General features: G+C 50.2%; 1 protein-coding gene across 1 annotated transcript in view; it reads right to left on the reverse strand.

Moving 5' to 3' along the window:
• Positions 1–1,143: 1,143 nt before the first annotated feature.
• LOC101064057 (neuropilin-1a-like) overlaps positions 1,144–27,925 on the reverse strand; it is a 32,336-nt gene continuing 5,554 nt past the window's right edge. The window contains exons 3-18 of the mRNA XM_011616747.2: positions 21,066–21,247; positions 18,380–18,607; positions 16,051–16,215; positions 14,344–14,510; positions 11,146–11,301; positions 10,804–10,948; positions 9,559–9,734; positions 9,318–9,473; positions 7,851–7,995; positions 6,590–6,772; positions 6,373–6,414; positions 4,989–5,126; positions 4,109–4,407; positions 3,911–4,007; positions 3,796–3,840; positions 1,144–3,573 (exon numbers count right to left, since the gene is read on the reverse strand). Of these exons, the coding sequence (XP_011615049.1) occupies positions 3,299–3,573; positions 3,796–3,840; positions 3,911–4,007; positions 4,109–4,407; positions 4,989–5,126; positions 6,373–6,414; positions 6,590–6,772; positions 7,851–7,995; positions 9,318–9,473; positions 9,559–9,734; positions 10,804–10,948; positions 11,146–11,301; positions 14,344–14,510; positions 16,051–16,215; positions 18,380–18,607; positions 21,066–21,247 (2,599 nt within the window). The 3' untranslated portion in view covers positions 1,144–3,298. The remainder of the gene's footprint in view (positions 3,574–3,795; positions 3,841–3,910; positions 4,008–4,108; positions 4,408–4,988; positions 5,127–6,372; positions 6,415–6,589; positions 6,773–7,850; positions 7,996–9,317; positions 9,474–9,558; positions 9,735–10,803; positions 10,949–11,145; positions 11,302–14,343; positions 14,511–16,050; positions 16,216–18,379; positions 18,608–21,065; positions 21,248–27,925) is intronic.

Raw genomic sequence — 27,925 nt, forward strand, 5'->3', positions numbered from 1 at the left:
CATGGGGGGAGTTTTTTAATCTTGCATATGTGTGTGTGTGTGTGTGTGTGTGTGTTTGTACTGTTCTTTCCTTGCCAACACTTTGTTTAGTCAGAGTGTTCAATCCCTCTCAGTCAATTTGGGGCGTCTGACTGTGCACAAAAGCGATTTATCCATGAAAACTGGGTAGCCCCTGTGGGGTCCAACACTCACTGGGAACCAGTTCTGTGAGCGAAGGGAACCGAGATTACACTCATAGTAAGTAAGGGTCCACCCAGCCCATATTCCCAGAGTGTCCTCCACAGAGTAAGGGTAACGGTCATCATGCTTTTCCAGATCCACAAAAAATATGCAGACTAGTTGGGACAACTGCTTCTAGCGCCTTAGTAAAGAGCTGGTCCACAGATCCATGAGCAGGATAAGAACTACATCCTGAATCTGAGGTTTAAGAAGCAGTCAGACTCACCTCTGCAATACTTGGGTACAGACCCCACAGGGGCCCAACAGGCAATCCATAACCTGTAGGACTCCTGCTTGAGCTACAGTTAAGCGGAAACATTCTTTTTACTCCATAGATTCTGTCCTCTCAGATGTTCTCTCAAATATCGAGACTGGTGTCGTTGCAGTGGGAAGGTGAATTCGATTTTAATCCTGACTGAGCAGTTAAAACCAACCGATCAATAGAGCTGCACTGGTAAAAGAGCCGGTGCTGCCACGCTGTGGTCAGTTAGGTAGTGGAGATAGGCAGTGACGAGCACTCTTAACTCGTGTTAGAATTAGTGAAAAAAAAGTTTCCAAAAAAAAAAAAAAGGTCAAAAAGATCATATATTAAATGGCACAACAGCAACAAAAATGCTGATCTAAGCTTAATTATAAAATGGTAGAATCTAATTTCATGAGTAATTAATTCTATCGGTTAGTTCATTTATTTTTAACATTTGTACTTGTGTAAGTCTTGTAAAATCCAATTGATCCCATTAGACCCTCTGTCGTCTTGCTGTTTCATTTTTAGAGTAAGAGATTGGAGACTTGCTTCATTCTTGCTAAATACAATAATCAGCTTTAAATAATTCAGTGTTTAACCAAAACAAGGCCAGAAACATGATGATAAAGCGGTTTCTGTGGAGGCTGCAGAACCGAGGTGACAAAGAACCAGCCAAAAGCTTTTTCTTCAAACATTTATTTGATCCAGTTCTTTGGAATGTAATAATCAGTGATGAGAGTCGGAGACAACGGACACGGAGGGGTCTGGGTGGCGACTAGAAAGTACAAACTAAACTTTAGTCACTTTTTAAGGCGTCGCTGCTTCTGCGTCTTTGTTTTTAACGACCTTTTCCCAGACAGCAAATATCACAAAGCTGATCTGAAAATAAACTTTTCTCAAAACCCAACTTTTTTTTTAAAATAAGAAAGAGACATGGACATCAGTGACAAAAACACATGGTGATACCATACCACGTAAATTAATTGTTACTTTCCAAAGAGACGCTTTTTTAAAAATGATTTTAAACTTCTGAAAGTTCACAGAATCTGATAAAAAAAAGAAGCAACGACAACAAGTCCGCCTCTTCCTGCTCCCTCTCCTTGTAAATCAACATCATAAACACATATTTTTCTTTAAATATATCAGTGCAACATTTGTTTTCACGTCCTGTGCTGCAGCATCCTTTCGCGTTTAAAGGGGGCGGAGCTTGAGCGGTTTTAACCAAACCAGACTGGATTTCTTTCGTTAAAAATCTGCGTAGTATTCGCCACATAGTATTGTGACACATACTGCTACATAAACGGGCTGCTTTCATATCCACAAATGATCGAACGTTGCTTTAATGTTGTTCAATCGTTCAGATTCGCCCAGTTTGGACTCTTCCGCCCCGCCAGCGCCACAGACACGTGACCAGTTCACGACACATTTAGCTACAAATGCTAAAACACAGCAAAGCAGCGATATCAGCACAACAGTTATGATCATTTCCTGTTTTAAAATGACATTTGACTGAAAAATATTTCCGAGTGTTATAATTTCCTGGGAAACTGACGAGGGAAACAGTTGTTTTGTGCTTAAATTGTATGAAAATGGCGGACGCGAACGTCGGATTCAAATGCTCAGCAAGCACATGACCACAACCGCCATGTCTCCATTTGTGTTAATTTCTGAACAAACTGACAAACGGGAATTGGATTTTGTCCACTCAGGGACACCATATAGCTCCCCCAAAAACATAATTAAAATTCTTTCACATTTGTTGTGTTTGTTGACATACTTCCAGGCCTCCTTCACTCGAAGAAAACATGAGGTCATGTGAGGCCATAGGCTCCCGCTGAGGTTTGGTACCCACAAAACCGGCTTGTTTCAAATCCAAAAGGAAGAAATTATGGATTTGAAGAGACAGTTTCAGCCAGTGGTGAGAACACGTTTCAGTCTTGAGGTCGTCTGTTTTACCCTGTACAAAAACATCACTTCCCTTCAGATCAGACTGTTTCTTCACTTCACACGTAGAAAGGATACTGCGGCACTGGTGTCTTCCTGTAGGAAAGGCGCTCAAATATATTAAAACTATATACAAGATGTTGGATGTGTCATGTGCCGTGAAAAATGAGGCATTCGGGGCTCCTACACATACGTGTCATTCTGAAAATCTTTCCCAAAACTTTGCAAACCCTAAATGTTTCCTACACAGCGTCTGAATCAAAGGCAAAAAAAGTTCGGATCTCCACCAACACGTGTGCTATCGAGCGATGCGCTGCAGTGCTGAAAACTGCGGCGGCGTAATCTGAAAAATTATTTTTTAAAATGGTCTCTTGTATGTTTGGGTGCAGGTAGGAACCCTGGAGGGAACGTCAGCAGAAAACAAGGCAACAGAAAAAAACTGCAGGAAAAATAAAAATAAAAAGGCACTGTTGGAACTGGACACAGGTCACAATGGCACACACACACACACACACACACCCACACACACACAGAATAGATGTATTCTTTCAGTATGAAATCATGAAGTCTGAAAAAATGAGAGAAAAAACATTAACTCTTTCCATGAAGTTGGTCTCATCACCAGCGTGTGATTACATGATCAAAGCACGGCAAATAAACAAATAGAATCCTCAGATTTCTTCTTCTTTTCTGCTGTACAGGTTATTTTTACACAGCGCCCCCTGCAGGCCAGTCCCTTCCACTGCCGCTCCTGAGAAAATAAATGACATTGGCTCACTGTCAGCCCACCCTGCTGTCCCATCGGCGGCTTCAGCCACGCTTTCCTCCCGCCTGATTGGCTGCGTCACGTGTCCTGTGCGGAGCAAGTGTAGCTCCGCCCCTTCCCACCCCTCACGCCTCTGAATAGTTAGTCTGTCCATTCATCTTATCTTTCTTTAGCTTCACTCCATCCACCAGCTCAAAATTATAGTTCTCCAGGGCCGATAAGTTCCTGTCCGACATGCTGCTCTGGGAGCAGGCGCAGTACAGCACCACGCCACAGATCGCTCCGAGGAAGACGCCCAGGGCCGACATGGCGATGATGGTGATGAGGATGGGGTCCAGGGTCTTCAGCATGTTGCCGGGGCCGCTGAGCTCACTGTTGTCTGGTGAGAGGGAGTCCATCGCTGTGGAAAGGGAGAAACAGAATCAGTCAGATCCTGCAGACATCCAGATGAGCTTTGATCTCCCACCTTCAGCATTGCGCTGCCGCTCGTTGCAGCTGGAGCTTTACCTCCTACGCCATGCTTCACCATTAAAATAACCCACTACCCTGCACGACACGGGGTCCTATCAACCCGAAGGTCCCTCAGATTAAATATCAGCTGCACATTTCCTGTCACACTTACGAAGGATGAAGCTCTCGGTGGGCGGAGGTGTCGGAGCCTTTTCATCTGGAGGAGAAACGCAAGATTTTATTAGAGGACAGCTGTGGTAAAATTAGCTGGCGATGCCAGTACGCACCCATGCACTCATCAGCGGCCAGTCCATCTATGATCTGGATGTTGTCCATAGCGATGTGACCAGTGCTGCGTTTGTCTGCGACGCCCTCCAAAATCACCTGTGATGACAACACAACTGGATCAGAGGCAGATTCACAGAATCTTTTGGGAAGTGTGAAGCCGTTCGGTGACATCATGGCCGCACGGCGCTCTTTCTGACCTGATATGAAAAGCTGGCGTGTGGCAGCAACACTCGTCCCTCCTTCCACTGGCTGCCTTGGTGACCTCTGGCCAACCAGTGGACCTGGTCCTCCTCGCCCTCTGTCCTCAGTTTCACGTACAGTGTCCCAGCGTGCTCGCCGAACATGTGGTACCAGAAGGACATGCACAGGTCGCTGTCGGGCGCCGGGATCGGAACACTTGCCAGTCTTGCTATCTTCTCCCTGTCGTCGTCCTCACCCGTCTTGCTGGGCAGGTTGCTCTCACTTATTTGCATGTAGACGAAGTTCCCCCTCCCGCCTGCAGGGGGCAGCACAGGACAGGACACGAAGTGTTAGATGAATGTTTGATCTCTATTTCACGTTTTTGTCCAACATAACCACAACCTAAAGACTACTCTATGATATAAAGTTTTAATGTATTTATTTGGGGGGGGTTCTGGTGTTTTGCTTGTCTGCGTTTCAAGGACTTGACGGGATTTGAGGTGTAAACCAAAGAATCAAACACCACAATATCTGACGCAACTTCACCGGGCTCATTTTTCACTCATGATCCGTTTTTGTCAGGAAAGCAAGGTGAAGTCATCTGTCTCCAAGCTGCTGCCGCCGTCGCCGACGCATCCATCACAGCGGAGAACAAGGCCGCAGGCCAACGCTGATCAATCTGAGCGGGTTCTTTTAAAAAGTCAAGTCTCTCAAGGCCGTTCCTCTCTTATCAAAGTGGCCACTTCACTCTTTTAAACGTGGTTGTTAGCATCCTCCTCAGCTAGCTCGCTAATGTCACAAACCAGAGTATTCAGGTAAACAAGGGCGTCGTCTCGCCATAATGAGCGGACTTATCCAGGTACTGTTGGGAATAAACTGTGAATCAGCCTTTCTTACCTGTGCGGTTGAACGTGGGCCCCCTGTGTCCAGCGGAACCACCTCCTGGGTGGATGAGCCACGTGGCCCCCATCCCGGTCTCTGCCGTCCAGCCGCAGTAGGAGGAAAAGTCAAAGTTGCAGGCGAACCAGATGTACGCTAAAGATGAGGGGGAGGGCAGGAGGTCAGGGTCAGTGTGGTGAGTTTGGTGGCTGCAATCATCCTAAAGCCCCCCCCACACGGTTTCTCCCAGCACTTCCTGCATCTGCTACAAACTGTTTATTTTTTTCATGTTTTGATTTCAGAATGTGCAGATCGGACACTTTCGGACCGTTTGATTAAATCAAACTGGTTCCAGTAGAGAGGAGAGCCCCCCCCCCCGGTCTACACCAGGAAACTGTTGCGCTTGTGGGAGACGTTCCGGACCAGACAAAAGGTTTGAGCAGATGGGACTCGGAGAGAGAGACAGGGCGCCATTGTGCCAAGCGCCGCAGGGCGAATCTCTCCAAGACGCCAGTCCAGGACGGACAAGAGCGCTAACGCTGTGTTCGGGGTGAGGACAGGAGGAGCGGAAGCAGCAGAGATTCGCCTGATTCCTGCTCGGATAATCGGATGCAGAGATGACCGGAGATGCTCCCCCCAGGCTGTCTTAGCGCAAAGCTCCGACTCCGCTAATTGAGACCCGAGAGGCTTTCCTTCCCTCCGTCGCTGCACCTTCACCTCTACGCTCACTCCATCCTGTTTTACCCTTATTCTCACTCGCCACCTTCATCATCATCATCATCATCATCATCATCATCATCATCATCATCATCATCATCATCTTCACCCCACACAGGCTCTATTCATTCCACCTCTCTCTCTGCTCATCCTTCATGGTCTTTTTGTCATTGCTTTTCACACATTCCTGCTCATCCATTCCTCCTTTTGGTCCCCAAAGTGCGACGGATCTGCGCCTTTTCCCGACCGTCGCTGCTGGGACAGCGTCAGAATCTGGCTCCAGGTGTGTAGCGGAGGCAGCGGTGACCCTGCCTCAGAGCTGGAGCCCCAACGGGTCTCGAGTTCAGGGACATTTGAAGAAAGGAAACTTCCTTTTGCAGCTTTTTTGGGGCTTCTGTAGCATCGATTTAGCCCAAAGCTTTGTTAGCAAAGAGATCTAACCAGATCCCTCAGCAGATCGCTCAGTGTAACTCTGCAGTGAACCGAGCGGAACCGTCCTCTCGTCCTGTTTATGAGCTGAGCTCACAGAAAAGCCACTGACGGTGACAGAGACTGTATGTTTTACAGTGAAACAGTTCAACGTGACATTAGCGTTGCTGTTTTTAGAAGAAAATCTGTGAAAAATGATGAAAAAAAACAAACAAAAAGAAGAAATATGGGGGCAGATTGTGGCGGGCGACCTCACCTGGTATGAAGTCCATGTTGGGCTCGGTGACGGCGGCGCCTCCTGTCACAGACAGGTGGGAAAGTCAAGGGTCAAGGGTCAGGTAACTTGTAACAAAGATCAATTTAGTCATCAGCTAATGGCGGCTAGTTAACGGTCAGCTAACTAAGCTGTAGGTTAATGAGTTAGCTTCATCTGAGACTAAACATCACCTAAAATTTCATCATTAAAGTATTACCGATCGTTGTGCCGTAGTCGTAGGGGGCTTCGGTCTCTCCACCGCACTCCTGCTGGCCGTCCTCGCAGTCTGTGATGGGGGGCATCGGAGAGACGGTGGTTGGCGTCGCCATGGTCACCCTTAAGGTGGTCGCAGGCAGCGTGGAGGCAACTGGCGTGGTGGGCGGGGCCGTCGTTATCAGGTCTGAATCAAAAAGTAAAGAAATGTGCTCTTGAATTAGCAACATTTAGGCTAAGATTTAGCCTGACTCCTGATTTTTATGTTCTTCGGGGTTTTTTCTTTACGATCAGTGACAATAAACAAAAGACTTCTGTTTCTAACTAACAACAGTAACAAATAAATTATTTTTGTGTGCAAACGGCACCAACAACTTTAAAAAATAGCATATGCAGATTATGTAAAAGCCACAGATGGTGTTTGTGTAATTAAACTTTGTGATGAAATGGGTCTGCCAGCTTTTCCTGGCGGAAAAATCCCAAACATGAATGAATAAATCAATCTTATTTTTCCATGTGTTCCATGCTCTTTAGCTTAGCTGTTTTGGTGGGAACATGTTAGGGCTCGTGCGCCTGAACGTGGACGGAAACAGCTTGTTTTGCTTTGGAGAGTTCTTGAGATCACAGATTTATCGTTGTGCACATAAATAAGGAATAGATGACATAAAGGCTTCAAAGCTACGATTTAGGTCAGATGATTACTGCGAGAGGATGCGTGGGAATAGTGTGTGTGTGTGTGTGAGTGTGTGTGTGTGTGTGTGTGTGTCATGGGAAAGTATGTCGGCTGTGGAGTTTTTCTGGACTGAATCCAAAAGTGCTGGTTTTAATTGTTGTCGACGTATTTAGGGATTATCTGACAGGTAATAAAAACATGTTTGTCCTCTGCAGGCTACGGTAGGAAGAGAGTAATCTGGAGTCTTAATTCTATCTGATGCTGAAGGAAAACAGGTTCCCTGACACACACACACACACACACACACACACACACGCACACACGCACACCCACACACACTCTGACCACTGCAGCGGTAATTCCCTCACTCTCTAATTAACACGGCCTGCAGAGTAAACGCTTCGACACCACAGAAGAAGACAAAGTGCTGTTTATGTGTTTTTTGGCTTGCGTGCTGCTCCAGGCTCGTAAACAACAAACAAGTCGCTGCTGCACGGATAATTTCTGAACGTTCTCTGATGACGACTGACGACAACTTTAAGTCATTTAAAAAAAAAAGAAAAAGAAACGCAGTAACCGGTCAGGAACTCACCGTCCAGGTCGCAGCCCGTCAGCTCCAGTCGGAGGCCCAGGCCCTCGGTGGTCGCTCTCTCAGGGTAGATCCTGACATAGCGGGTCCGAATGGGAGCCACTGACCTGAGCTCCGGCGTGTCGTGGTTCTGGTTCCCCGTGAATATCTAAAGACAAACACGTAAGAGATCCGGGGAACCTGAGCCGAAGTACAGACGCCTCCTCTCACAGACAAATCTAAAAATCTTCATTAGCTTCATTAGCAATGCTAACAGACATTTCCAGCCAGCTAATGTGACAATTATTGCGAGTTCATAGAACCTAGGAGCAGTGGAGCAGCATGAATGGACAGAATGTTCAGATCTCCATCAGCACTGAATCAGCAAGGTGAGAGCGGTGGAGCCGTGGCCTTTAAAGCTGCTTCCTCTCAGGATCCTCATCAACGCTGCCCAACTGAAGAGCAGACGTTCTCGCCTTTAAATATCTTTTGCCTCAATCGTATCAATCATCTGAGCAACCAAGCTAATTGCAGCGTTAGCCTCCGTCTTTTAGCTCCTCAACGATTAAACCTTGGTTCCCGCCATCGGCCGTGACCTTTCTCAGGTCATTCAAAGACGTCTGCATCCTCAGGAGGATCACTGACAGCTTTGGAGAACAGCTGAGAACTCTGGACAGGTCCGGTCCAGGGCTCCTCATTCTGGAGCTCTTCCTGGCATTCCCATCTGGGAAGCGACCCTGTGTTTGAGCTCCCGTCTGTTGTCTGGAACATTCTGTCGACGCTCCCTCAGCCAAGCCCACAGTTTTGAGGACAGTCCTCCACACACACCGGCTGGGTCTCACGGATCCCTCACCGGATATTCCTCTCTGACTATATTTGACCCGGCTCTGGGAACAGTCTGGTTTCTGTCACACTGGTTTTTAGTGCACGGCATCAGGCCGGTCACGCTCTCGGGGTTGGAGCTGGTTGAAGTGGTGGATTTGCTGCTGCGGGGCATTAGAGTCCTCACTGCACCCGGGTCCCGGTACCTGCTTTGTTTTCCTCTGGATGTTTATCAGCTAATTCCAGAACATTCAGCTCATTAAAGACTTGTGATTTTTCACATTTCCACTCTCTGGCCTGATCTTAGCACACCCACACCTCTCCGTTAACGAGACCATATGGGACTTCTGATAAAAACAGACCCGTCTGCTTTATCTTTCCCTCCTTCAAGCTTCTTTTTCCTACATTTGCCACCTATAAACAACCCTCCAGGCTGCGTGAACACATTCCACAGCAGAACTCTGTAATTTGGGCGTGAACTTCCTTCCAGGAGCGGCGCTGTGGTTTGAGGAGCATCTGTCTGACGGCCTCCAGGAAAACACCCGTCGCATTATTTCATGTCAACAGCCTTTTATTAGCTCTGACTCCGCGTTTGCCTGGTGACGCTGTTATGGGGACGTGAGGGACAAACAAAATGAAGAGACTGGTTTTAACTGAACGTGGACCAACCTTGGGCTTGGTGCTGTTGTCCTCCTTGACGATGGCCCACTCGTCCCCGTTCAGGCTGTGACCCACCCGGAACTTCTTCATGAAGACGTTTTTGTCACGGTGCTTCCCTCCCTGAACCAGCACACCGCTCAGCATCTTCTCCAGGCCCAGATCCACCTGCCGGCAGGACCAGAGCGCTTCATTTAAGCTTCACCTTCCTTTACTGACCTCCAGGCGTCAACCCCTCCCACCAGGAACCCACCTGGATCCACTCGTTCCTGAAGGGCTGCTTCACCTGCTGGCCGGTCCAGCCCGTCCTTCCCGTCAGTAAGCGGGCGTTTTCAGCCACCCACCCCCGGTCGGCATTGGACGAGACGCTGATCTGAGCGTCGGAGATCTGCCCGGACACCATCCCCAGCATCCCTGAGCAGGGGTAGTCTGGGCGGGGGGAGAGGAAACGGTTCATTTTGACCACAGGAGACCACCAAAGTGCTCCCTGCACCCCCGCTACACGTGATGTCCGTCTGAGTTTGGAGTGGGAGCGCTCGCTGGGAAGTCCGGAGGCAGCTGCTGGTAGAGACTCTGGCAAACGCCGGAGCTTCAAAGTCTACGAGACACCGAGAGAGGCTACGCGTGGCCCCGGGGCCACCCGACAATCTGCTGAACACCCGGACCGCTCTGCCGCCTCCGACCAGACAAGCCAAACACAAACTGGGATTTTTGTCCGTGCTGTGAACACCGAGACGTTATAAACCAGGACAGAATTAGCAGCGGACGTTGGCCGTGAGAGAGACTCGGACTCACACAGCGGCGCCATTGTGAGATTTCTGAATATGAGGATTCCTCCGTAATGCCATTACCAATATCCCCTCAGGAACAATCTCCATCCCGGAGGACCGAATTCCAAGAAGAGGGTGATGAGGGCAGGGAGGAAGCTCTGCTCCCGAATGAATGCTGGGATGATATCTGAGTTTGAGCTGTTCTGCTTCAGATTAGCTCACCTACAGCTGATTTACAGCCTCTACGCCCTGAAATCCGCCGTCGGAGCGCCACGTGTGGAACATCAAGGACCGCGGTTTATGGAACGTTAGCGGATGAGTAATGAGGCGCGGCGGCTCGGTGCTGCCGCTCCGTCCTGATTAACGGCGGCGTTCAGCTGGAGTCTGGAAGTGGAGGCTTTTTTTCCCAAATGAACATCGAGTAGCGGGAGATTCGCGCTCGGCGGCCAAGAAGGCGCTCGTTTGATCCGCGGCTGCCAAAAATGGGGAAAGTTGCTGCTGTTGGTGCCAAAAAATGGGAAAAGTTGCATCTTTGAGTCGGTTTGAGTTTCATTCGACTGTGAGCAAACACGCGAGTGCGTGGAGGAGGGGACCGTTGTCGGCACAAGATAGCATTTAGCTAACGTTAAACTTTAATGAGCCCCGCAGCAACGCAGGCGTCAACTCAGGAAAAGTGTAGCGGCATGAATGGAAGACGCTAGCGATGCTACACGCCGAGCCCACGCTACCTGATGTCCTGCAGCCGTAGATCTCGAAGCGCATGCAGATGCCTTGCTCCCAGGAGAGGGGGCGGATGCGGATGTAGCGGGCCAGAGTCTGTTTAGGGAACCGGGCGATCGCCTCCTCGGTTGGGTTGTGGTTCCCTGAGAAGATCTGAGGAGGAGACGAGATGAAGAGACGGAGGCGGTGAGGATCACAGGCAAGCAGCTCAGCCAGAGAAGGTTAACGTCTCACTGGGAACATTGAGGGAACAGCTCAAGCTGTTTTGATCTTTGGCCAGAAAGCTTCGGGAATAATGCCGTCGATGCTACAATCAGCTTTTTACCACTTTCCTAGGGAGCAAAGGTTACCTTGGGTCTGGAGTTGTCCTTCACCGTCACCCAGTCCTCTCCCGTGGAGCTCACGTCCACCTTGTATGAGCGGACAAAATAAGGTTTCTTGGTTTCCTTGGAGATGGCGCCCTGCGTCCCGATGGCCGTGACGAAGCGGAGGAAGCCCAGGTCCACCTGGAAGCAGAACCAGCGACCAGGTTCAGGTCTTTACTGTGCATCCAGATTAGCCGCAGACGGGACGCGAACGTGACATTTGGGCGTTTTCTCCGGCTCCGACGCGCAGGGACGCTCTGTTTTCTCACAACTATTTGTGACATCGACCTCGTTTATCGTGGGAACCACAGCGGGATCGATTTAACGCTTGTCCACCTGCATCACCAATGATGCTGTGACCTGCCCGTGTGTGTGTGTGTGTGTGTGTGTGCGTGTGTGTGTGTAACCCTGGGAGACACCGTGTTGATGTTAAACAGAATCTGGAATAAATATATTTTAAACATATATAAGAGCTGCACCTCAAACACAGCTCAGCCTTTATGGGTCTGAGCTAGAAACGCTGGAGGAGGTTAGCTTAGTTTAAGGACTGCACGGGCTGGTTTTCCAGGTTGTAAATGCTTGCCTGTTGCTAGGCTAACGCTTCCTGTGCTGACAAACTGTTAGTTCAGCCCGAGGCTGAATAAACACAAGATCAGGCTGGTGTTTATTAAAAACATCAATTCTGCAGCAGAAATCTGGGGTAGCAAAGAAATTTAAACCAACACACACACACACACACACACACACACACACACACACACAGACACACACACACACCTGGAAATCCGTTAACACCCTGAAACAGACAGAATGTGAGTACATTAACTCAGGAGCGAGCAGGAAATCAATAGGAGAGCGTGGAGGACGACCTCCACCTGCCGTTTACTCGGTTACACGACACATCGATCATTTGCACTTCTGCAGATTCTGGTTTTCCTGCTAAAACGAGACAACCGCCTGGAGACGTCCTCACGTTTATGTGGGTTTGGGATTGGATTAAACCACTTGGACACTTCTGTCCTATCCCGAACATATGGGATGAAGCTATTGCCCCTCGGGGGGGGGGGGGGGGGGTAAAAGAGAGGAGAAAATGTGACGTGACAACAAAAACGATCATCTGAAAAATTCTGCTCATGTGGTCGAACAAAAACACGTCGTGTCCACGTTTTTCCCACTTTAAGCAAAAATAGGGAAAACTGAACGACCAGATTTAACTTGGGTGGCCTGAAAACAGCCCCCTCGCAGCAAAGCCCCCGGGGGGGGGGGTTGTGTTGTGGACTGCTGCCCCCTGAGGTGCATCCGGGTAACAAAGGACGTCTGTGTGGTGGCGGTCGTGCTGAAACCAGACAAACCAGTTACACCATCGGTCGGAATATACTGGCTAGCAAACGCAGCCCCGTGAGGCATTCAAGGTCCGGATTGTGGTGGTTTTGAATGATTCATATTTGTAATCTCTTACATACACATAAGCTGCATTTACAATCACTTTGGGCTAATTTTGGGATTTTTTTTTATGCTTTGAAAAGTTGAACCTTTGAATAAAAAAGTTCGGGACTGTCTGAAGCCGCCTTCTCCAAACCACGAAGGCCTCGTCCTCCTCATCCTCACCGGCTTCAGCGTCTAATTTATGCCTTAGGATATTGCGAGACTCTGAGAATTTTAATAAACAAAATCCGGGAAAGGACATAATTCCATTAAGTGTGTCTAAATGAGCTACAAAGCCCCCCCCGCCACCCCCACCGCCACTTCCTGCCAAGACTGGATCCTGTTTCAGAGGCGATAGTGAGAGAAAGGCTCCATTATTCAGTTCTGCTCCAAAGTTTCAGTGTTTGCTGAAGAAAGTGTTCTGTGTGTGTGTGTGTGTGTGTGTGTGTGTGTGTGTGTGTAGGGGGGGGGGGGGTCGGCAAACAAACACGTGAAACTGTGTAAATCAGGAAAATCTCACGTTTCCATCGAGACTAAACTGAAACAGCCGCTGATGCAGGTGGAGACCGGAGACACGTGAATGAATGAAGCTGATTCATGCTGACGGTTCTAACGCGTCTGAGGTTCTGAGGTCAGCGCCGACGGACCCGTTATTGCTCTCTGGAGCATCTTTTGCCCCCCCCTTCCTCAGCCCTCTGCTCACACGGGGGCAAAATGTGTTCTCCAGATGGAGGTGGCGGCGCTCTTCCTGGTGGCGTCACAGAGCGCCTGGAGACAAACGGCGCCTATAAATACCTGAGGGGCGGGAAGGAAGTCTTTCCTGCTCTGACATCACAGCGCCGAGCAACAACAAATCAACAGCGATGTTCTGTTAGCATTTCGCTTCACGGTTGTCTGGACCACCGCGCTTGCTAACCATTTCTGTTTCCACGCCGGCGTCGTCCGCCGCTAACAGGCGCAACAGTTGCACGAGACGGGGCGACGCAACCCGACCGAAGCTCGTTGGTTTTCATCTGCCCTAAAGCGGCGTAATCGTTCCCTAACGTTAGCCCGAAAATAGGAACACATAAAATATAAACGTCCTTAAATGAATAATGAGGGTGTTTTTACGGCGACGGAGGCAGCCGGGCGAGAATTAACAGTCATGTGACCTAAACGACGCCAAACTCCGTCATTCAGCAACGGCTTCTAAAAGATACCACAGTTTAGTCCCAAAGACACCCCCGACACGGTTCCAGCGGAGGTCCGGTAGCTAAAACAAGTCCCCAGACAGACAATAGAGTGCTGCTACTAATCTGGCACCAGAGCCAACTTCCTGTCTACTTCCTGTTCTAGTCCCACAGGAAGAGAATCTCGCTATGCTGAGGCATTGTGGGTCTTCCTCTATGAGTTCCTGTGTTGGACAATGGGGCCGTTTTGGTCCCCCGTGGAACCACACGGGCTCTCTGGGAGAGAACCTCACCTCCAACCTGTTTAAAAAGGCTATTTCTGGGTTGGAGCGCGAGGTCAGACTCCACAATGAGACAGATGTTGATTCATAATGGATGTCGACCCGTTTCCTCGTGTCCCAGTAACGTGCGGCGAACGCGGTCAAATGAGCGAACGATGTTCCGACCAGATGCGAGCGACATCCCGGCGGTGCGAGCTTGAGATCAGACTGGGAAATGAGCCGCCAGATCCAAACTTCCGATTCAATTCGAGGAGGCCGCTGCTCACCTGTATCCACTCCCTGCTCACCTGTATCCACTCCCTGCTCACCTGTATCCACTCCCTGATGGTGTCGTCCGACGGCGTCCAGCCGTTCTCGTGGTAGTTGAGACGCGACCGCTCGGGGGACCAGTTGGAGTTGTACTGGGAGGAGGCGATGATCTGCTCCGCGGTGATCTCCCCTGACTCCATGCCCAGCGGCTCCATGCAGGTGAACACTGGCCGGGAGAGAAAAACGCGTTACGGAGTCGGGCAGCAGACGCTAACAGCTAACGTGCTAACAGCTAACGAGCTAAAGACCCAACAGCCCTTTGATTTTAGACGATGAAGCTGTAAAAATGAGATTATTTTAATCAGATCAACTGGAGACTCACACGTGAATGAATGAATGAAGCTGATTCATGCTGACGGTTCTAACGTGTCTGAGGTTCTGAGGTCAGCGTCACGGACCCGTTATTGCTCTCTGGAGCCTCTTTTGCCCCCCCCCCCCTCAGCCCTCTGCTCACACGGGGGCAAAATGTGTTCAAACATGATAAAATGTGGATTATTTTAATCAGATCAGCTGACGACTCCACCCAAAACACGACCCAAGTCTGAGTTCCGAGCGTGTGGCAGCAGCGGTCGCGGGTCGCTGGGTCAACACCCGCGTGTCACCCAGGCGCCGTAAAAGCGCCGCTCGGCGCCCCCGCGGCTGGTAAAGTCAGTCATAAAGTGAAAAACCTGCTCAGCGGCATGTTTGCATGATTCTAATATCATCCTTGAGCAGCAAAGCCAACCTTGACCCCCCCAAACAAACTGGAAAATAAAGAACTTCCGGTCCGTGTTGCTCGTGGTGTCGAGTCACTGATGCTACAACATCACCTCGTAATTGAAACTTTACAGTCCTCGTGAAAACGCTCTAACAGCGGGGGAGGGGGGGGGTCTGGAGACGGTGGGAATTCCAGCCGGACACAAAAGCATCGTTCACGCTCACACACAGATGACATGAACATTAGCCAGAAGGCTGTAGCGTAGCATCATTGTCCCTCTGTGACCCGCTGAGTTAAGGTAGAACGTCGGGAACCCCCCCCCCCCCCAGCGCCGCCCCCCACGCAGATCTGCTACGCCAACGTGTTCGGCCCTCAGCAACAACAAACAAGGAAGCCGTGAAGATGATCCGACCCCCCGATCACCGACATTCACACAAAAAAACTGAGATAAATGTGGAAATTACAGCACTTTTAAGGAATTCTGTCCCAGGAGGAGCAGAGCCAAACATGCTAACTCAAATGCTGTACCTGCCCCCACATTCCTCAACGCCAGCCGGGGCCAAGAACCACAGGGGCCGACGTACCGTAAACCTCCACAGACATCCTGACGCGGCCGTGGCGACTTTAAAACAACCTAAAATTGGACAAGTTCCCATTCTAAAGTTGTGTGTTCGCGCGGTGACGGCGGCAGAGAGGAGGTCTGAGAACGCCGAGAACCTTTGGGTTCGCTTTGAAGCACCAATCTGGGCCGATTGGTGAATCACTCCGCCTGCTGTCCGTCCCTGCAGCAGAATTCTCGCTGTTTTGCCAACGAGCGGCTCAGGGGTCAAAGGTCGTTTGAGCTGATGCTGTTTCACCGTTTTGCTAACGGACAGATAAAATCGCTCGTGGGGCAGTTTTTATGCGTATTTTTCAGGATAAATGAGAGGAAGCTGAAAAACCCCCGTGTGAGTCTTCCTTCTAGCGCTACGCGACACCCTGGACCCCCCCGGCCCCCCCGACCCCTCACCCTCGTCTTCGTGGGGGAGGCTCCTCTCTCGGATGGTGTAGCTGGCGGAGAACCCCTCCTTGGCGATGGCGCTGTCAGTGGTGATGGTCATGGACAGGATCCCGGTGTAGGAGGTCACACGGCCCGGAGACGTCTGGCCGCAGTACCGACCGATGTGGGGGCCCACTGAGGGGGGAGAAAACAACAAGGAATTCATTCTGGTGGTGAACATCAAAGAAAAGCTGACCTGGTCTTTGATGACGTTAGCATGGTTAGCTCCTCTCCAGCACGGTAGTAGTGGGAAGGAGCGCGTTGACCTTCATATACCAGAATAATTTAGCCCAAACTTCAAACATCACAGACACCTTTATAGTGAAAGTACACGTTTACATCAAAGTCAAAATCAAAGAACGGCGCCCAGTGTCAGATTAGCACAGCAGTAACACGACCGGGTCAACCATGTGGGCGTGGCCTGAGTTCTTTAGCATCACAACAGGTAAAACTGATGAAACGAATCCTTTTAAAGGGCTCGTTTAGTCGAGATGATGCTAACAGCTGGCTCACGCTGTAGCATCGCTGCACCTCTGAGCTCATTTCCTGCCCTGTGGTTTTGTATTCACACTGCAGATGTCGTCAAATTGATGAGAAATTATTGTTTATTGGCGTCGTCTCCGGCGGCGCGGCGCCGGGCCGAGCCGGTTCCTCCTCAGTAAATCACATTTAGCGACTCTTCTGCCTTCTATCGGGAAACCAGCTGTCAGATTCCGTCTCTCTGCCCTCAGATGAGCGACGTGTCACCTTGACAAAGGTGAGATGGGCGGAGCCAAAGGAGCTCAGACTTAAAGCAAAAACAGCCCGTTGACCGACTGCTTCAGCCTCGAGGCTGCACCCGTGTCACGTGACATCTAAATCAGCATGTTTAGCCTTCGTATATTCCCCCTTTGATGGGCTGCAGCAGTGCATGATGGGAAAACACTGCGAATGGCTTTAATGGGATGAAAAGCTACATAGTGGTCGTTGCCCTGCAGCAGAGGCGCTTTGTTATCTGCACTGACACACATGTTCCCCAAGCAAACACGATAGGGAGCATCACACACACACACACACACACACACACACACACACTCACACACACACAGCCGTTCTGACAGGGGAAGGCCTGGCATGTTATATATGCTGGCAGGGCTTTAAAGTGTGTGTCCCGTCTGTATACCTGTGCCAGTCTTTGTGTTCCCTGGCCTTCCCAGGCCGGTCCGGGCCCGGCACCGAGTATTGTGGACGTCCTGGCAGCTAATTCGGGCCCATCCCAGCTACGTCTCACTCGAGTATGATCTGCACGCCGCCCGGCTAATTAGATAACAATGAGCGGCAGGACGGGGGGGGGGGGGGGGGCAGCAGAGGCGCATCAGGACGTCCGTTACACTTTCCTTGAATTATCAAGTTAAAAGGTTGAATTATCGTCTCAAACGTGACCAGCGGCTAAAAAATGAAGAAGAACACTTCAGCTCCTCGCAGCAGCTCCCCGTGATGTCACAGTGGGCGGAGCTTCTAGCGCTAAACACACGCCTCTGTGATCATGTGACGTCCTGGAAACAAAGGCGGGTCGCAGGTTTCATGTTTACTTCCTGCGTCGGAGATTTTCCGCCCGTTTATGACCCGTCGCTCCACATTTATGGTTTCGCCACAACGTTGCTCCACAGGTGTGTCAATGATTGCTACCTGTGACCTTTAACCTTCCTCAGAGTCACGTTGTCCTTCCATTTCCTCAAGTTTTTCCTTTTTTTTTTTTTACTCTCTCCGACCTCTTCTCCGCCCGTCCTCTCCCACGTCCTCCTGATGTTCACGTCTTTATCAATCTATTCTTGCCTCCGCCTGCTCCATCGCCGCCATCACTCAGCCGTGGCGGGTCCCACCTGCGGGGAAGCATCCATCCTGCCGTTCACCTCCACACGTCTCCGTCTGGAACTCTGTTTTCTGTCAACATCTGCGGGGGAAGATTTCCCCCAGCGCACGTCTCATCCGTCTCCGCTGCATGTTTATCCAAATTCATCTGCCGCCCTTCCTCCACCTTCGCGTCCTTCAGCGGCGGTTTTTTTGGCGCCTCGCAGGCTTCCTTCATCTCAGCTTCATCTTTGCTCTGCAGCCTTTTTCACATGTTTACAGCGGTGCCGAATTCTTTCAATCCTTCAGAAACCCGGTAGCGAAACGTCTCAAACCTGCTTTTTTTTAAAAAAATCCCACCAAAACAAACAATCTCGGCGACATTTGTGGCCGATATTCCTTCTCTGAAGATCCAGAGAAGCTTCTGAGCGTTTGCTACCAGGTGCTCACACCTGCCGTCGCCCCTCACCTGCAGGGAAGCCGTCCCAGATCTCCAACCAGTCGTATCGGCAGATGGCCCCCGGCGGCGGCGTGGTGTCGGGCTCCATGTCGAAGCTGTCGAACTCCACCACGATCTCGGACATCTTGGGGGCGAAGATCATGAAGGTGCACTCCAGGTTGTTGGGGTACTTCTCGGGGAAGCCCGGCGTCTTTACGACGCCCCGGGGAGCCGTGAAGTTGGTGGAACATTCTGGACCTGTGGGGAGAGAGGACACCGGTGAGACGCGCCTTTCTGACCCAGAAGGGTGAACTCAGGGGTCAGAGGTCATATGAGGTCACATGTTCCATTGGCCATTGGGATGAAAAGAATACAGCTGCAGTTTTTGACCCCTTTGGGTGCTTTTTTTGTCTGCCCAAACTCGATTTTTTTTCTGCCAAAATTCGATTTTCCACCAACAACGAAGGAATTCAGGGAGAACATTTGTCATTAAGTGAATCGACTGTAACAGAATCATCATGTGACGCAAACAATCAGGTCATTGGAGCCACAAGGACGCGATAAAAAACATCTTTCCTGCTTGTTCACACCTTCGTTTGAACCGAATTCACACGTTCGTTCACTTCATGCGACACGTTGGGATGAAACCAGCAGCTGTGAAGTCTTCAGCTCCTCATCTGCACTCATGATGAAGGTTCGATAATATTTACATCCCTTCCCAACTGACCCCGGGTCAGATTCAAACCTTCAGTAAGAATCTCTGGAACATTCCAGCCTGCACAGAGACGCGTCCATGTTCACACCGATCACATGACCAAAAGTCTCACTGTGACGGCAATAAAGGATTATCTTCACCATAACCTTCAAACTGCCACAGAAGATCCTCTCAGATTTCGGGCTAATAAAACACCACGTTTCGCACGTCCACGTCAGCGTCTCCTGGTAACCGCGCTCGCCAGCTGTCGCGTGATTGGCCGCCGTCTCATCACACCATTTCATCATAATCAGAGTTTCTAAATAAACCCAAACTGTCAGCTCACATCAGCCAGATGATCACAGCTCTGGTGTCAGACAGAGCCTGGACCCGGGTCAAGAGTCCCCCAGAGGCTACACACACACACACACACACACACACACACACACACACACACACACACACGGTGTCACTCAGAGGGCGACAGTGCCGAGATGAGCCGTCCTGCTTTGATCTTTTTATCGTGAACTCATCCGCTTGGGTGTTAGAACATTAATAACTCCGTTAAGAACCGTTCGCTGGTGCCGTCTGGTTGGTGGAAGCTTTGCTGACGAGATCAAAGCGGCGTTTCATCCGAACGCCAGAAAGGAAAACATCAACGATGCAACTTCCTCCGAACTGCCGCGTCGACAAGAGAAAAACAAGAGGCGTTGGGGTCTTTGATCCAGGACTTTCCTCACGGAAACAACAATCAAAGAGTTAAACTTATAAGCAAAGCAGATTGAGCCCACAACAAAGCCGGATGTCTCCCGGCTCAACTGATCCAATCTGCGGAATGTCGTCGGTTTTCCAAAGATCGTCCGGAAAAATCCTGGATCCATCTGAGTGTTGGGGAGGTTTTAAGAGGTTCACATATCGGCATCAAAAAAGGACAACGCGTAAAAGTCTGAACAACACACACACACACACACGCACACGCACACGCACACACACACACACACACACACACACACACACACACACACACACACACACACAGTTACGCCACAGAGTCCATCTCAACTGCAGGTCACCACGGTTACCTCCAAGGACAAATAATCCATTAACCAAATGAGCAGGCTCTTATTTACTGCCCCACGCGCACACATACACACACACACACACGCACACACACACACACACACACAGTAGTCCAACAGCAACATTAACATTTATTCCATGGAAAGAAAGGAACATAAGAGGATTTACATTTCTCAGAATAAGTTTTAAATCCCAGTTTGCTGGTGGGATTACGGATTCGAACTTCAATAATCGCACGTCCGTGTGGAAACTCCATCTTTATAACATCCCAGAGGGAACGGCGAGGAGCGGCGTCTTCTCTCGTCAGCCGATTCTCCGCTGACCCACTTCTGAAGATTTATCAGCGAGGCCTTGTAATAACGTCCCGTCACTCATCCATCACCACAGCAACAGCAGGTCCGGGCGCTGGATCAGAACCAGGGCTGCTCCTGGTGGAGGAGCTCCAGCCTGAACGGACCCCGTCACCTGGGACGGTCCGGCCTGGATGTTGTGATTGTGTGTAAACGGTTATTGTTCTCCAGAGAGTGAACAAAATAAGAGAAGGTTGACGTTTCCCGTTTTATCTGATTTATCTCCAGCCCCCGTTGGTGGGAAGCGAAGTGGCGGCGGGAGACGTGCTGTTTGGTGTTTGGCAGCTTCTCAAGTGGACTCCAGAGGGGCAGGAAGACAAATGTAGGACAGGGGAGCGAGGTTCCTTCCTCCAGCCACTCGTGTTTGTCTTGGGCTGCAGGGACTTCTGGGTTTGTTTGACTCGGGTCATCGTACCAGAGGTCCAGCTCGGGCTGTTTGGACAACCTTGAACAAGAGCCTGGAAAATCTCTGAACTCTGCCCTTGAAAACGTCCGTTGATCCGAAAATGACCACAAAAATGACCACTGAGACCTCACCTCAGGACGCCAGCCTGTCCTTGAGACTGGCGTCGTCTCTCAAACCAAGACCCACCTGTTTTGAAGACCTCGTATCGCACGGAGAACCCCGCCCCGTGGGTCTCGTAGTCGGACACGAACTTGATGAGGAGCTGCCTGTCGCTGGAGATGATGGGGGACGGCGCGATCTTCCCGCAGAACTTCCCCAACATGGGCGAGCTCTCGTCCCCGCCGTTGTACACCTCCACGTAGTCGTACCTGCAGGAGAAACCAGGAGAAGATCAGAAGCAGCCCCACAGGTGTTGAATCCAGATGGGCCGATCCTCCGCGTGAGCCCATGATCGACTCCCACATTAACATTTCCCGGCGGATTATTAAACACGGCGTTTCTTCTGTTTGCTGGAATCCGCACAGATGACGAGCACACGCACGAGTAATCGCTTCGTGTGGGTTTAATTTATCCGTCGAGAAAGTCATCCAGGCTATCAACAAGCTAATTAGCTGTTCTCTGATCGGCGTCGCTGGAATTTAAAGACGCAGGATGCCAATTTTACCACTTCCTGTTGTTTTTTTCCACTACTTCCTGTCTTTTACAGGTCAAAGCAGGAAAAAGGACATCAGTGTGTCTTCACAAGTGTGTGTTTTTCCACTCACACATGTGCAGAAGTCGATCGTATTTATAGAAGCGAGGCGTGAAAGTGTTCGGCGAGGCTGCGAGGAGGGCGGAGGCCCCCCGCGGTGGGTGCCAGATCAGACCCACAGTCAGACAGAATCAGAACAACATGGCGGCGCGAGGCACTGGGAGGGGCCCGGTGTCCTGCTGGGACCACTCAGAGAAGTCATCCTTCACCAGGAACACAGCGGCGGACGGCGAGTTCGTGATGAAAGGACGGATTATGATGAAGCGTGAGAGGAAACGGTCAGAAGGTTCGAGAAACAACCCGAAAAAAAAGGCTCCCTGGCCGTAAACAGCTCTGCTAAATTTACCAGTTCGGCTGTGGTTGTAACGGAAAACAAAAATACGATTTTTCACACATTACCATGGAGACAGGAATATCCATCCCTCAGACCTCGGAAAGGCTCCCGACCTCCACCCAAAACACCTTCCTGTCTTTGACTCGGCGCCGCTAGATCTGTTATCTCTGTCGGGTTCGGGAGCCGTTTGACCTTCAAATGTTGCTTTAACACAACCGTCCGTCATCAGCTGATGATGGTTCCATCTAACCCAGAACCTTTGGAGGATACTTTTGTTTGTGGAAAATGACCCCACACAAGCGTGCATCACCTCTGACTTGCGTTTTAAGGGGATAATTCCAGCGGCTCCATTAGCCCCTTAGTCAGATTCTAACCAGAATCTTGACGATATTTAGAATTTGTTACGCCCACAGATGAAGTCTCCCAGTATTTAAGATGGTCCTCAGCTATATCCTCTTTAATGCTACTAAAAAACAGCCCCAGAAGACAGAAAAAGCCACCAAAACCAAAGAAATCCCAGTAAATCAGTGATCACAAACATGTCCCGTTAGCACACAGGGATGAGGGAGTGAGTGGCCACCGGTGCGCCGCCGCCAGATTTCACACACACCAGCGCTTTTATTCATTTATTAAATAAGCTCCAGATGGAGGAGGGAAACATTCACACAGCCCCACATTCCTTCGTTCCTCCTTCCCAAGCTACTGGAGTCCTGCAGACTCTCACACCGTACGGCTCATTAACATGTTTGTGGTGTTGTGGCGTCTTGTACCGCGCTAGCTCCCGCGGCTACCATCTGAGCCCACATCTGGAAGGTGTGACGGGAGCGTTTAGGGGTCGGGGTCTGATCTGTTGTTACGGTCGCCTCCCGCCAAGCTGAATTCTTGCACAGTTCCACCTGTTTTTCCTCTGTTTCGCACCATTTTCTGCAGATATCTGGTGATTTTTGCCCTCGGAAAGACTCCCCGCTGCAGACGGAGGGCACAAGAAATCAGCTAAGCGCTGTTATGCTAACCTCAGAGCTGCTGCGCAATGAGGAGTCAAAAAAGTTTAACAATCACGCCTTTAAATAGACACAAACTCAATTTCGTTTTAAGCAACTGTGCAGTTTTTATGCAAAGGTTAGAAAAATACAGGAAACAAAACCAGCAGCAGTTTCAGCTTCTTCTTTGCTGTTGTTCTTCTACGTCATCCCCGAAGATGAACCCACCAAAGCAAACTGTCATCATCATTAAAGGAAAAGGTTAGCGCCGTTGTCGTGAACTGTTAAAGGGGTCGTGCACTCTTAGCTGTGCGCCACATTCCAAACCGCCGCGGTCGCACTTCCAGCGACATCTGCTAACATCATTCCCCATTAATCAAGACTTCTTCTGCTTAATAAAACATTCCAAACCTCCCACGTTGGGTTCTAATCGGAGCTGGATGGAACCACTGACGGATCGTCTGTCCTGTTCCAACAGAAACGAGCAAAGACGCAGAACGTTTTCTGATCCTCACTCGCACTTCAACCACATCAAGAGCAGCTCAGACGTGTGTGTGAGGTGTGAGGATCAGAGAAGATCTCCACATCTGGGGAGAGGCTGCTTTTCATTTGCTCCTCTGGGACCTAAACTCACAGTTATGCTTCACCAAAGGCCTCCACAATCTGTGTGTGTGTGTGTGTGTGTGTGTGTGTGTGTGTGTGTGTGTGTGTGTGTGTAAACGAACACACATGTCGAACACACACCAGAGTTCATATTTTATCATGTCCTCAGCGAAACTGTTGCACAAATATAGTAAAAGCAGCCAGTTCACACACTTTCATGTTGTAAAGTTTGTGGTTCTGTGAGGGAGAACTGCAAAGCATTATGGGAAGGCAGGTGGAAGGATAACCCCACACCTTTGAAATTTTTCTGGCATCCTCCCGTCCCGTCGCCGAATCCACAATTTGAGACAAAACAGTGAGACGTGAAACCGCGTTTGGCACCAAGTCGTGCAAATTTGAGATGGCTGGTTGATTATTGACCCAACGGCTGCCAACGGGCGATTAGGCTTAGGCAGCTCCCGCTCTCCAAATATTACACATATTTAATCACAGTTCATTTTCCCAATTACATTATGACTACCCTGCATCTGTTGCCATGGTGACGCTGAGGGCAACATCGGGTTTTCGCATTCAATCTCCTCCATTTCCTCCGAGGTCACTTTCTGGAGGCCCAAACCGGGAAGCGGGAACTGAAGCTACGGCCAGCTTATTGATTCGTACTGTCACAGCTTTTCCTCGGCTTTGTAGCACCGGTCACCGTGGCAACATGACACCTGTCCAATCGGGTCTGCACAATCTGATGAGTTTAATGAGGCAGAGAGGGGAGGGGCTTATTCACTCACCACTGTAAGCAGACAGGCAGAGAGGGGAGGGGCTTATTCACTAGCCACTGTAGGCAGACAGGCAGAGAGGGGAGGGGCTTATTCACTAGCCACTGTAGGCAGACAGGCAGAGAGGGGAGGGGTTTATTCACTAGCCACTGTAGACAGACAGGCAGAGAGGGGAGGGGCTTATTCACTAGCCACTGTAGGCAGACAGGCAGAGAGGGGAGGGGTTTATTCACTAGCCACTGTAGACAGACAGGCAGAGAGGGGAGGGGCTTATTCACTAGCCACTGTAGGCAGACAGGCAGAGAGGGGAGGGGTTTATTCACTAGCCACTGTAGGCAGACAGGCAGAGAGGGGAGGGGCTTATTCACTCACCACTGTAAGCAGACAGGCAGAGAGGGGAGGGGCTTATTCACTAGCCACTGTAGGCAGACAGGCAGAGAGGGGAGGGGTTTATTCACTAGCCACTGTAGGCAGACAGGCAGAGAGGGGAGGGGCTTATTCACTAGCCACTGTAGACAGGCAGAGAGGGGAGGGGCTTATTCACTAGCCACTGTAGGCGAGCGTCTTGTTTCAACTCTCAGCTCTTGAGCTCTCAAGATGGCAGTAACGGTATTCTTTAGGAATGAAAGCTTTAATTAAAGCGACTAATTACCTTTTTTCTTCTTGTACACACCCAGATCACCGTCCATCCACACACCGAATTTAAGCTCACGACTCAAATCAAGAAACCATCATTTCAAAGCAAGTTAATAATTCACCGAGCTCATGCCGAATTTAAAAGTCTCCCGAAAAACAGGAAAACTCCTGGTAAAACGCACAAGAGGCCGCACAAACAAAAAAAACCCAAATAAAGTGGGTCGAGGAGTTCAGGGTGGGATCTGCTCATCCTTCACCTCGGCCGGGGCACCACAATCCTGCTGGGAAATTAAAAGGGAGATGAGGAGGAGGTGGGATTCGTTCTCATTTAGGAGGCCTTAATCTGACAGACGAGGGGAAGGAACGCCGTTTTCCCGCCACCGCCTGGAGGGTTTAGGGACCCTGAAGGATGAAATGAGATTTGGAGCAAACTCTGTAGGGTTTAAAGTGAAAAAGTTGAAAGTTTGAGAGTTTAAAGCTGATGTTTGGGGGAGCAGTCGTTTTTTTATTAAGGTCAGAGTGACGCAGCTTTGGGTTTTTAAAGGAAATGCTACATGCTAGGAGCAACAACCGCCATCCGTCTGGGAAACTTAAGCCTTAAACAAACACGGAGGGACGTTTCCCCGCCTGTACTTGAGAGATTTGAGATGAAAACGGCCTTTTGCCACCCATCGCTCACTCTGCACCTCTCTGACACCAGCGGGGGTGAAGCAATAAACGCCGCGTCACTTCCACTGCGCTCTGACATGCGTTAGCCTTGACAGGTTCACCAATACACGCGTGTTTCTCCTGTTTCACACAACATGTGACATTAATTAACCATTCAAACACACGAAACTAAAAACATACCCGCTAACCCGTCCTGACATAACGAATGTGACAGAAATCAAAAGGTCTCCTGTGGCCCCAACAGCTAAAGTTCACTTCCTGTCTGAGCTCCGCCCAACTTCCTCTGGACAAAGTTAACATCCTAGATGTTGTTTATAGTTTTTTTTTGGACAAATTCCATTACGTTCCCTCCAAAATGTTCTCTCTTGCCGCACTCCTATGGTGGTCTCAACACTGCCCCCTGAGATGGCTGATGGAACTGCAACACTAGGTAGCAGGAGTCAACAATGGGGCCGTTCAGTATCTGCCTGTCTAGAGCATAAATGAGTGTTAATATATATAAAAATTATTTACTCAAAAACTGTGGCGTGTTCTGGTCTGGATTTTACTCAACATTTCGCCACCACACCCGCTTCCGTCGGACTTCCTGCTTCAGTCAGCAGTGTGATGAAAGAACAGAGAGTGGGTGGCTGATGTGAACACCGATGTGAACACCGAGCCACTGCAGCCATCAGTGTGTTCTTCAGAAAACCCAAACACAAAAACACGCACGGCCTCAGAAACCAGCGCGCCACATGATGGAAGCGCCGAGCTTTGGTTGACCCGTCGCTCATGTTGTGTCGACGCCTGTGTGTGTGTGTGTGTGTGTGTGTGTGTCTCAGTGGGAGGTTGTCCTGGGGCATTTCCACACAGACAGATACGACACAGCCACTAAATGTTAAGAGAGAAAAAAGGACTGAACTGTCTGTGCTGGTCGTTTAGGCTCACATTAGTGGTGGTCGTGTGATGTGTGTGTGTGTCTGTGTGTGTGTGTGTTGGTGGGGGGGGGTTTCCTGTTGTGCATATTTAAAATGACAAAGCCTCCCTTGGTGCTCGTCTTCCTCTGGGAAGGTCAAAACACTGTTGGACCAGACCAGCTGACCTCTGACCCCGTGCACCAGCGCTAACCGGCCCCCAGCGTGACATCGAGGCTTCGCTGGTGTTTCCACGAAAAGGCCGAGCTGCGGAGCAAACGAACCCCATAAAAAGGGCCAACTCGGCGTCCCGTGACTCCGTGAATGTTGTTTGTAGGACAAAAACAGCCGAAGCTTCTATTCTCGGTAACATTCGGGGCCACATTTCTAACTCGGGACTCTGCGAGAGCCGAGGTGTGAAAGCTGCTGTGGCTCAACCCTCCGAGTCCCGAAACCACGTAAAAACGAGCTGATTCACAAGTAACGACGGGGGCCTGTGTGATATTTGAGCTCTAACGTGCACAAAAAGTAGAGAAACGCAACATTGGTGGGGCTGGAAGGGCAACAGTTAAAAAAGTGCCCTTTTAGTTTATAAAGTGCCATAAAGTGCCCACCAGGATACGTTTACAGCCAAACAAAGGTCTATAAAATGTCCACCAGGGCTCGTTTTCCACAAACAAAACGAGCTAAAATGTTTCCAGAGGCTCAGATTTGGTAAAATAACCCCGCAGGTGACTAAATGCCCTCCGGGGCTTCTGGGCTGCCCCCACGCCGGCTGCGGGTCCAAACAGAAAAGCTTCGTCGTCACGTGTTTTCTGCCTCTGCAGCATCTGGAGCGTCGCGTAAAAACTGGGATTCCTCGTTAATCTGCTCGTTAAGGGTTTAATCTGACATGTGTTTCCATTTGGGCGCCTGTGTTTACGTAACGGCGATGAGTCCCATTCAGCTGGGCCGGGTCGGCGGGTCCGATTGTTCTGTCCTGTCCGGGACAGCAGCTGATTCTTGCAACGCTCGCAGCTTTTGTTCGACTGTTTAGAAGAAGCGAATCCAAACGATCCCAAGTTGCACAAGAGAAACAATGGCGGGATTCAAAGTTTGGCCCTTTTCCCCCCTTAGACAAATATTTGCTGCGGCCAGACGAGAGGCAGCCGGCGGAGCGGCCGCGGTTCAGGAAGTCAAGCACGTAATCGGGTGATCGGCGGCCCGACCTGCAGGCCCGGAACATCAAAGGTGCTCAGCAAGTACCACTCTAATCAGAGCAACTATCAGAGGGGCACAGCTGCCTCCGCGGCTAACGCTGCGGCTAACGCTGCGGCTAACGCTGCGGCTAATGCTGCCTCCGCGGCTAACGCTGCGGCTAACGCTGCGGCTAATGCTGCCTCCGCGGCTAACGCTGCGGCTAACGCTGCT

This window comes from Takifugu rubripes, chromosome 22 (assembly GCF_901000725.2).
Source record: "Takifugu rubripes chromosome 22, fTakRub1.2, whole genome shotgun sequence".
In the NCBI taxonomy this organism is placed as follows: domain Eukaryota; kingdom Metazoa; phylum Chordata; class Actinopteri; order Tetraodontiformes; family Tetraodontidae; genus Takifugu; species Takifugu rubripes.